Source organism: Anoplopoma fimbria, chromosome 12, assembly GCF_027596085.1.
Source record: "Anoplopoma fimbria isolate UVic2021 breed Golden Eagle Sablefish chromosome 12, Afim_UVic_2022, whole genome shotgun sequence".
Classification (NCBI taxonomy): Eukaryota; Metazoa; Chordata; class Actinopteri; order Perciformes; family Anoplopomatidae; genus Anoplopoma; species Anoplopoma fimbria.
Window position 1 is genome coordinate 8,178,112 of NC_072460.1, and position 10,516 is coordinate 8,188,627.

General features: G+C 42.1%; 2 protein-coding genes across 2 annotated transcripts; both read right to left on the reverse strand.

The window, feature by feature from the left end:
• Positions 1–37: 37 nt before the first annotated feature.
• On the reverse strand, positions 38–4,051 carry plpbp (pyridoxal phosphate binding protein). The gene is made up of 8 exons (XM_054609033.1): positions 3,790–4,051; positions 3,058–3,165; positions 2,892–2,927; positions 2,718–2,793; positions 2,497–2,637; positions 2,251–2,393; positions 1,338–1,436; positions 38–852 (listed from the first exon to the last, which is right to left on the reverse strand). The coding sequence occupies exons 1-8, from the start codon at positions 3,877–3,879 to the stop codon at positions 673–675; spliced, it is 873 nt and encodes a 290-aa protein (XP_054465008.1). The 5' UTR covers positions 3,880–4,051; the 3' UTR covers positions 38–672.
• Positions 4,052–8,365: 4,314 nt separating this feature from the next.
• On the reverse strand, positions 8,366–10,285 carry snrpg (small nuclear ribonucleoprotein polypeptide G). The gene is made up of 4 exons (XM_054609620.1): positions 10,149–10,285; positions 9,936–9,958; positions 9,225–9,349; positions 8,366–8,610 (listed from the first exon to the last, which is right to left on the reverse strand). The coding sequence occupies exons 1-4, from the start codon at positions 10,178–10,180 to the stop codon at positions 8,560–8,562; spliced, it is 231 nt and encodes a 76-aa protein (XP_054465595.1). The 5' UTR covers positions 10,181–10,285; the 3' UTR covers positions 8,366–8,559.
• Positions 10,286–10,516: the final 231 nt, after the last annotated feature.

Consider the following 10,516-nt stretch of genomic DNA (forward strand, 5'->3'; position numbering starts at 1 on the left):
GTCTCAAACACACACCACAGCACGGACACCAACAAAACCCTTTTCTTCAGGTTAACTCCTGTTAATATCAAGAATAGAGATCTGACACAACATAAGAAACAATATCAAACACACAATATTATGTCATTATAAAGGGATAAATTATTTATTAAATCAAGGCTTCAGTTTCATCTGTACAACAAACTAACGTGGAATTCCTGATCTCTGGGACACTGGACACAATCAAGCACGTTTCAGCACTGTCACACGTCGGGTTGGAAAGGTAGAAAATGTCACGTCAGCACAACAAATGTATCTTATAACTGCTGTGAAATCATTTCCAACACGTCACCCTGTTTGAAGTGGTTGTACATTTGTGTTGTGGCCACTAATCTTGAAGGAGAGAGTTCCATGGGGCACTAAAGGTTAGTAACACAGTACTTTTAAAAAAAGGTAAAACTATTGTCTGTAGTGAATGCCACTTGTTAATGCTTAAAAGAGCAAGAAGGGCACACAAAACAAGTGAAGAGGATTAGGCAATTACACTTTAAAATTATGCAACAATTTTGCAATCCTAGCTCCACATGTTTCTGTGGAGATGATCTGCTTCACTGCTCTATTCAGTTTGCATGTGAAGACTGTTGTTTTTTTTAGTTTTTCTTAAAGGTTGTTTCAGATGAGGGGACGCTCTCCTTAGTGTTCGGACACAGTGAGGTGCTGCATCTTCTTGGCGGCCTCTTCGGACACCTTCTTGCTCGTCTTCTCGGGGCTGGGGGCCGGGCTGGGGTTTGGAGTGTTGGCTGCACTGTTGGGATACTCCCTGTTGCCGAATATGACGCTGCCCACTCGCACGTTGGTGGCGCCCACCTCAATCTTCAGAAGTGAAGGGAAAAAAGATTTCAGTTAACACATTAGACAGTCTTATTGAGTCTGACATGACTTAGACACATCAAGCATATCGTTATCAGATGTAATAATAGCCAACAATGAGAAGCTGAATTTGAACAACTGACGGAAAAGTTGAAATCCCACTTAATTTACAATATGGGTGTTTCAATTTAAAAACTATCTATCCCCAAGTATACTGCCTGTCTCCACATCTCTCAACTAAGGCAAAATGTAAAAACTAAATAAAACTAAATAAAACTGGATTTAAGTTTTTTGCGTTCACAAATTCAGATAGAAAATTCAGGTGTCCAATATTCAAAGCACTATATACGAAAACTGAAGTTTTGCAAGTTTGCTTTGTTAGCGCTATTAGCACTGTTGGCTTCTAGACGGAGTAGAACAACTTCATGATGTCTTCCATATTTGTGCTTAGACAGAGTTTAGAAATGCCGATAAGCAGCGCTACTCACCGCGTGTTCAAAGTCCGTAGACATTCCCATGCTGAGTTCTACCTCCTCCACAGGCAGCTTCAGGCCGTCACACACCTCCTGCCTCCGATCCAGCAGCATCTAGAGACATGTTGTTGAGTTTTTGGCCCCATATTTGGGAATTTAAAAACACACATCAGGTAACAAACATTTTTCCCTAATGATCCCAAACCTAATTAGTCATTTCTGTACTGACATTTCTTTATCAGCCGATATAGAAACACTGATACTGATGTTTCTGTTTGCTCTGCCTCGAGTAGAGGTGCGTGTATATTTCTATAATGATTTTTTTTGTTGTTGTTGTTGACAATCTGTTTCTGTTTAGTTTCAGTTTTCAAATTAGATTTACAGGTTTGTGTTAGTGTGATTTGTTTTTTAGTGACAGTGTTTTGACTGATTGTTAGGTAAGAAAGAACACATATTTGTATTGTATGTTAACTTAAATATTATTAGTAGGGAAGGGTTTGAGTTGACTGTAGATATATCTTATTCATTTGGCAGGTTAATAACAGGCATGTCTACGTTTCTGTTACTTTATCCCGTGTGCTTCTCTTACAAAAGCTGCTCTGATGTCCTAAAAGGAAAACAGTTCGGCTTTAAAAATTGCCACAAACTTATGTATTAATAATATTTTCCACTTTCACCTAGTTAAATCTTTTAACCCACTTCAGTCCTGATCATAACTAGCAAATTGTATCAAGCATTTCTGAATTAACCCTGTAAATGGCAGTTGTTTATAAAAGAGAAAAACAAAAAAAATGATTGAACCGTTTTCGGTATGCTTAATGCTAGGGCTTTCTTTTTCACAGTCTGGTGTATGTCAAACATTTACAACAACATTGATTTTTGTTGGCCTTTCTCACAACCACATTGTACCCATCACAGTCTTTAGTACCTTGAAGTCTGGATTGGGGCCCAGGTCGAGGTCGTAGCCATAGCGACCGATGGTCATGAGTCCTGAGAAGTGCAGGGCGGAGCACTGGGACACGATGTGTTTCACCGTGTTTACCGTCTCCTCTGGCGGCAGGCCATGTTTACCTACAACACACGTTCCCACACAACGTTCAGTAACAAAATCGGCTCTGTTCCTTTGGGGTCGCCTCACAAAAGAAGATAAAAAAGGGATGAAATCAACACTGACTCTGTTCTCCGCTGGTGTTGAGCTGCACCATGACCATTAACCTCTGGGTGCCAGCTCCTCTGACACGCTGCCACGAGCTATTGACCTTGTCAGCCAGTTTGGCCGAGTCAACGGTCTCCACGAGGAACAGGTTTGGCACGCCTGTCCAACAGAAAGAAGAGACTCAGAGCAGAGCTTTCATTAATGTGCAGCTTGTGCAGGGAGAGTTGACAATCACTCACCCAAAAGTTTGTTGACATTATTCTTCTGCAGATGGCCTATGAAGTGCCACTTGATTTCTGGACACGAGTCTAGAATCTTGACGAGGGAAAAAAAAAAGAAAACACTGTATTATTTTGTCACAGACTGCAGTGGAGGAAAGGTCAATTACTACTTTAGGAAATATGTAAACCTACCAGAGGATCTGAAGCTTTGTCCACCAGTTCGTTGACCTGGAGTGGACATAAAGGACGAGGTCAATCTCTACGTTATTTCCAACTTTAATTCCCCTGAGAGTTTTCTGTGTTTGGGACACTTGGGCAGTTTGGAGTGATGCACACATCAGCAGCATGGTACACTCACATAGTTCTCTCCAAAGTTCCGCTGCCCTTGTCTGTAGGCCTCCACGACCATCTCTGGGGGTTTGGTCTTGCTGACGGCTACGAGGCGGGGCGGCACGGCTGGCAGTGTCTGAGGAAAGACAGCACATGCTCATGTTTGCTCTGTATCAGTGTGTGTGATCCCTGTCAGGATCAAATGATACAATACAACGATGGAACTAATTGGTTCTGGCTGCTGCTGCTGCTGCGTTCAGGTGCTGGTCCACGTCACGCGGTCAGCTCTACACCTCATTTAGATGATTAGTACGGGGGCACATCTGGGTGGTACTGGAAAGATGCTGTGCGTTCTCCTGCATGCTTTGACCTAGATACCAGCATTGATGCTCTTCTAACAGGGGGAGCGTTCGTGAAGATGACATTCCCACAGAGCTGTCAATGAACAGCCTGCTCACAGACACACACACACACACACACACACACACACACACACACACACACACACACACACACACACACACACACAGTGATCACAGTGATCTAGAGTAAGTCACATCCTGTTCCCACGCATGTACCGCGGCCACCAGTAACCATGCAGGGTGTTATGAGAGTGCTGCCGCGAGCCGTCCAGAGGTTGAGGTGTTCGGCAGCCTTACATAACGAGTCGTGCTGCCGCAACACGACTTTTTTCGGACCCCCAGTGAGTGGAGCGACGGGCAGCGATGCACCGGAGCGGAGCCTCCCGGGCTGCAGTTACCTTGGGCCGCCGTGCCGCCGCCTGGTTCACCCGCTCCACTACCGACTGTAGCGCCTTCCCAACCTCCTCCGACATTGCTACTTTCCACATACGGTCAAACGTCTACGACATGAAACGTAAAGAAACTTGTCAGCGATGACGACAATCGCCTTTCAAAATAAAAGTCCGCCCGAGGAGGAGGCGCTTGCTTCGGATACAGCGCCATCTACTGTCCGAGCTTCTACTTTGAAGTTTTACCGGAAGTAGGCATCCACCATGTTGCATTACTGGAAAACATTCCATTGACATAAACAATTTCATCTCTACATATTGGGCTTTCAGTTTGATGTTTTCATTTAAACTTTTGCGTTTCTTAAAATTTCTTTAAAAATATTTTTTAAAATAACTTTTTACATCTTTTAATTTTCTTTTTGGACTTTTAATTTGAATTAGAACCAAAATATATTCCATATGATTTTGCTCATTTGGGAAAAGTTATAATAGAGTGTTGTTCTGCTTCAAGAACAACAAGTTATCAAGTCGAACTTCATGATAGTGAATTGTGATATTAGTGTGATCCCCAAACGGAGTATTTTTGATTTGATGCTACTTAATGTAACATCCCAGCTGCTTCACTGGCCTCGCTGGTTTAAGAATCTGTAAGTGAGATCAGTGAAATGTTGAGGAGAAACTAAGCTCAGACTTATTCATGCGTATACAGCCTAGTTCCTGTACAGTGGAGCTATGGTGCATGGGACAGAGGGTAAAACACATTTATCAAAGGCCTTTTCTATCCATTAACACATGAGCCAGTGGTTTATTTTAGAAAAAGTGACTGAAACACTGAAGAAGCATCCCATAATCACAACGTGTGAAGGACAGGACTTCAGGACCTTTACTGCTCACACTCTGAAAAATTCTGAATTTCTTGTGCATTTGGTGAGACTCTATATAACCATGGCTGGATTCGTCTGTTCGGGTGTCAGGGTACCAATGGACAGAATGGTCAACAACCACTCTGTCCATTTGTGCTCCGACCTGGTTCTGTAGCAGTGGTGCCCTACTTTGGCCTATGGGGCCTTTTGGAGCTAGGGGCATCTTTGGCAATAGGCTTCCTCATCACGCCTTCATGTGCTCCATTAGTAGCCTGCAGATCTCTGTTCAGTGTTTTGTTCATGCCAGTGACTCCATGCCGTACTCCTGGTTGGCCATGATGGGGGCTAAGCAACTCCTCCTGTCAGCTCTTTGGCTCTACCATCTGCAGTCTCTCTCTTCCCGAGGCTGGCCCCCTACAACATCTCCAGATCACTCCATCACACAGAGCCAGGCCCTCCTGCTGTGACCGCCGGCCCCCTCAAGGATGAACCGGCTGCATCAACTTCTGACCGTCCTGGTCACTGACTGGCCTCCAGACACCCTAAGACTGTACTCTACACGGCGTCTGCTGTTCTAGGCCAGAGTACTTGTCCCTCCTTGGAGCTACTTCTCAGCCTTACTCATCAAGGGGGACACCTCCCTCAATAAAACCATCTCAAAGCAACACATCAAGTCATACCCGGCGTTACAATATCACTTAAAAATTCTGTAGAGGTTCTAATATTTTAATAAATACAGATAAATGTTAAGGTACATTAGATTATAAAATGGGCTGTCAATAAACTATTTTTGTTGATATAATTTTCTGAAAATGTGAAGTGGACTTTCACAATGAGATGGCAGACATCACAAACAAAAAGGGTCCTTACTCTAGTACATCACTATTTTAATTCACAAACTACAATCCATACTGAGTGTAATAAAACATAGCATTACATACACACGATTGGGAATCTGATTTCCACAAACCACTGACCTGTACACTAATGTGAAAGTACTCCTGATCTCTTTGCAGCATTGAAAAAGAGAGACATCCCTTTCAGTTTACTTTTTTTAAATTTGCTTTGCGGTCCCACTGTGTAGACATTAACCCACTTTAAAGATTGAATTCATTTGAATTAACATGTATCACCTTGAAGGGCATGATTTGGCATGATATGGGCATGATTATGTCACTGCTGTAATTACTGTGACACTTTGCATTTACACAACAACATATAAAACTCCCTGTCATATTAAATTATACGGGACATAAAACAGATTTTGACATCCAGGGGAAATGGATTTATGTCCTGACAGCTGTGATGGAGCTGGACTCCAGCCTGAGGACGACTGATATGTTCTCAGGAAAATTATTCATTAAAATGATGTGCCATGTGTGTCAAATGCACAAATTATCTTTTTTAATTTTGGGATGCACATATTGATCCTGCTGCTGTGTGATGATAGCAAGTATGTTAAAAACTCCAAACTAAAAGTTGTGTAAACTGTATGGAAATATGTCACATATCTCTGGAGACTAAAGGCCTGAATAAGTTGAAGTATGTCTGAAGACGAGTTCTGTGTCACTATTTAATTCACCTTTGTTCTTAAGTGTTGCATATTCTTAAATGAATGTGTTTATTCAAGTTACCACACAGCCAATATTCAATATGTTTAATATTTCAGCACAAAAAACTGGACATACTGCACAGAACGGTTAAGTAGTCCTCTACAGAGCATTTTATGTCGAATTCTCTCTTGTGAGATTTTAAAAGACTGTTGCTAAGTCAGAAGTCTACTGGAGCCTGACATCCTCTGGTGTGTTGCTGACGAGTTCTCTGCTACTGCTGCTGCTTGTCCTTCCAAACTTTCTGCTGAAACTCCAAAAAGGGGGAGAAATGTGTTCCCACTCCTCAGCCCTCCAGTCCAGCTGCTGACATGGAAGAGTACAAGCAGATCTACAGTGAAGTGGTGATGATAGGCTGTGGTATGTTTGAGTAAAAGATCCTGACTCTATCATATGCAATATTTTTATTTATCTTTTAATCACAAGTTTCATTATGATTTATTTCCTGTTTCTTCCTTACAGGAGCAGGACTGGCGGGGTTGATGGCTGTGTTCCATTTAGCACCAACAGCTTCTTTCAGCCAGCTGATCCACAGATCCAAACTCTGCCTTCATAGCAACCATCTACTGTCCAGTCTCCACCTGCAGACAGTTGCAGACACATGCCCAACCTAAAACAGCAACAAAGAAAAGTCCTGTTCCATCTGCAACAACTGTTAACCTCCACCCACAGCCTCTGTAAGCAAACTGCAGAGGCTGCCTACACCTGCACATTCTGGTAGACAGCTGCAACCTAAATCTCATCATTCAGCCTCTGCCAGGAACCTGCGGCTTCTGCCTCCATTTGCAGTTGCGGCCTCCACCTGCAGACAATGGCGTATAGCTGGTGCTCTAACCGCCTCCAGCTCCTGCCTCCATCATTCCCAAGCAGTCTACAGCCCTGGCAACCCCGGCCTTCACTTGTCAATTCTGGTAGACAGTTTTCGCTCAGACCTCCACCTACAGCCGCTGCCTCCAGATGCAGACTATGAAAAATATTGCTACTTGAACCCCCACCTACAGCCTTTGCCAGCAACCTGCAGTTGCCGCCTCCACCGGCAGACAATAGGTTCGTTCAAGATGACTGCGCCTCGTTACATTTGTAGGCTACCTGTAGTTTGCAGACTACGTTTGGGTTATATGGCGTGTCCATCAGTGACAATTGTGCTCTCCTTGGTTAAAATAAAAACACTGTAAACAGATGAGCTAACATCATCACTGATCCAGATGTGGATGTGACTGTGTTAAGTGTTCTAATCCAACAATCAAACCGGAACTTGCTTCACTAATGAAAACAGAATAAAGGTGAAAATGAGTCTGACATTTCTAAACACTAAAGTCCAACTTCATTTACAAGTTTAGATAATCCTTTACACAATATAAGACAATAAAGGTATATTTAAAGGGGGTGACAATTACTGCATTTTGTTGATAGAATTGTTAAAATGTGGAAAAAAAGGGAAAAATAATTATTTATCAAATAGTTGACTCAAACATACCACAGCACATTAGTTAAAGTAGGGAACAGCTGTCTTTGTTATCTGGAGCATGCAGTGGATCGTCACAGCATGTAGAAACACCTGGAAGGTTTTTTAAAGACTTCCATCTCATTGATGAAACTACAGTCTCATTCACTGAGATTCCTGCAAACAGACAATCACGTGGTGACAGAATTGTAAATGTAAAAGGCAGGAGTGGTGATATGGATAAAATCTTCAATTAAGGTTTATTTGGTTTTACAATGTGATAAAAATGTATGTTGTATGGTAAATTTTCTTTAAAAAAAAACAACCAAGTTTAATAGCCAGATGGGCATGTTTGTTTTTGGCTAATCCAGCAAATGAAAAATTTTACAGATAAAAGGTACATCACCACATTAATGTTATGATTTTTGCATAAAATAGTTATGAAGTAGCCCTGTTTATATAATAATATCACCAATTGCCTAATGCAACCAGAGATAACTGCATTAAAATGACTGATAACATAAATATTTTTAATTCCCAATCTAAAGGAGTATCCATGTAGGGCTACAAAAACATGTGTATAACATGTGTCTGTAAGTTCAGACAAAATGAACTGTATTATGTTAGTGATACACTGTACACAGTGAAACAAATACACAAACACAAAATACAAAGAAAAAGTGATTTATTCACAGGATTAAGCAATTCAAAATACGTAAAAAACAAACAAAAAAACCCATTACTGTCAATGATCAGATAGACGTTACATGTTGCCTCTTTCAATACAAACTACTAAAAGGATAACAGAACGTAAAAAGGTGTGGATCATTCTCCTCTCCATGTGCAGCCGTCTGCTCCGCTGTCATACTCTCTCCAAGGCCTCCAACATGATGATGCTGTTTCCCCTGATCACCTATGAGAGACGAGACCACACAGCATTTAGGACCTCCTGAAGGTTAAACTGCTACATTTAGAGAGAACAGAGCTCCCCGATATCACCAGGCCTGACTGTGCATTCTGGCTCATTGTTAACATTCACATGGGAGGAGTTTCAGCCTGTTTTCAGTCGTCTGTCTCACCTGGAGGAACAGAAGCCCTCTGATTTTAACCCTCCCTAACGGCTATGAGGTCACCCACGCACAGACGGTGTTTATGATAAGGGGGATCTAGCCTGCACGTTATCAGAGGCGGTCAAGTGAACATTTGTGTGGACGGTAAAATGCACGATGGTGAGATTTATGCCTCATCACAAGTGTTATAATAAAACCTGCTTTTAGAGATCAATCTCGTAAGAAGGAACCAAACAGTCCTTAACTAACAGACACCAAATGTGAGCATCAGTTGAGATTTTTTGACACACAAGAGTCAGTGCGGTGGTCAGCTTAGCATTTGGACCACCAAATAAAATGCCAGAGGGAAGTGCACTCTATAGGAGGTGGAGTGATTTTGGACACAGTCCTGTTCAACATGAGTCGTTGACATTTATAAAAGAAAAAAACTCAGACAAACACCAACAAAGGTACTGACCACCATGCCAATGGTGTTTTGTTGTCCTCCTGGGCCCATCTCCAGAGAGTCATCCACCACCAGGTTCATGAAGGGGTCGAACCCGCGCAGGATACCCTGCACATGTCTGCCTCCATTCAGCTTCACTGAAAGGACAAAAGAAGGCAGTCATGTACCCTGTGTGTCAGGTTTTTATTAGTGTTCTTTTCACTGTTTGCTTTCACAGTATGTTCAACTGAGATTCCCTGATCCAGTTCAAACACTACGGAAAAATATATAATAGCAATTATTATGTCTGATTGCAATTACGATATACTCTGCCATCAAACAAGCTATGATAAGGACATTTTTTTGTGTGGAATATGATGAGTAGGCAAAGACATTTCTGTAGCACCATAATATTTAATGTAACATGATATTTTGACAAAGTTCGCCTTTAACAAGCGATTAGAAAATGACAGGAAGCCATACTGAGATTTCAGTAAGTGCAGTCCTTAAGCCTAGGCAACTTTTTATTCATATTAAGTTTGAAGAAGAGTTTGCTAATGCAACACGTTGCCTGTTAATATCCCAGCTTGTTATGGGCGGCTTCTTCTTCTGTTCTTACTGGACTGTCTCTCAGAGTAGCTTTGTCTCTTTCCATTTCACCTGTACTCAACCACACAGCTAAAACATGTTTCACGAGCGCGTGAGGGAGAGTAGGCTTGTACGTCAGCGTTTAGCTATACTCACGTGAAAGCTTCTTGTCCATGAACCTGAAGAAGAAACAACAAAGGCTTGCGTTAGAGAGGCTCACAGCTACATAGCTACATAGATAGCAGTTAGAGAGGCTAGCTACTGTTAGCTAGTTACCGGTGCAAACAATGTAGTGGTGTAGCTGTGCGTTTCTACAGTACAAAGCAGGTTCAACAGACACAGTAGTTTTAAACAAGCTGGACAACTTACTTCTTCAACTCTGGCGGATGTGCTTTGCTCATTTTGTTCTGTATTAACTTAAAACCGACACAGTTGCTGAGATGTTTTTACCGCTTCGAAAATCCACGGAAGGAAAACGTGCACTGAGCGTACTGAGGGAGCGGAAGACGAACCTCCATCGTGGACATTTTTATTTGCTGCGGTTTCATCACAGCGCCACCGCGAGGCCAGGAGGAGGCACTGCATGTGGGGGTTTATCTTGATCAGCGGGCATATTTTAAGTATAAAAAGGGGAACAAAAGGAGATAAAGTTGAATGAATATGAAATGACGGTATCATCTGAATAGCTAATTTCCTTTCATTAATCGACATCTTCCAGAAAAATGAAAGCGTTTGAC

Coding starts and splice junctions, on each gene's coding strand:
- snrpg (XM_054609620.1), bottom strand. CDS start 10,180: ATGAGCAAAGCACATCCGCCAGAGTTGAAGAA. Junction 9,350..9,935: donor CATGGACAAGAAGCTTTCAC/GTGAGTATAGCT, acceptor TTGTCCTTTCAG/TGAAGCTGAATGGAGGCAGA. Junction 8,611..9,224: donor AAAACACCATTGGCATGGTG/GTCAGTACCTTT, acceptor CGTCTCTCATAG/GTGATCAGGGGAAACAGCAT.
- plpbp (XM_054609033.1), bottom strand. CDS start 3,879: ATGTGGAAAGTAGCAATGTCGGAGGAGGTTGGGAAGGCGCTACAGTCG. Junction 3,166..3,789: donor CGGCGGCACGGCGGCCCAAG/GTAACTGCAGCC, acceptor GTCTTTCCTCAG/ACACTGCCAGCCGTGCCGCC. Junction 853..1,337: donor CTACGGACTTTGAACACGCG/GTGAGTAGCGCT, acceptor TCACTTCTGAAG/ATTGAGGTGGGCGCCACCAA.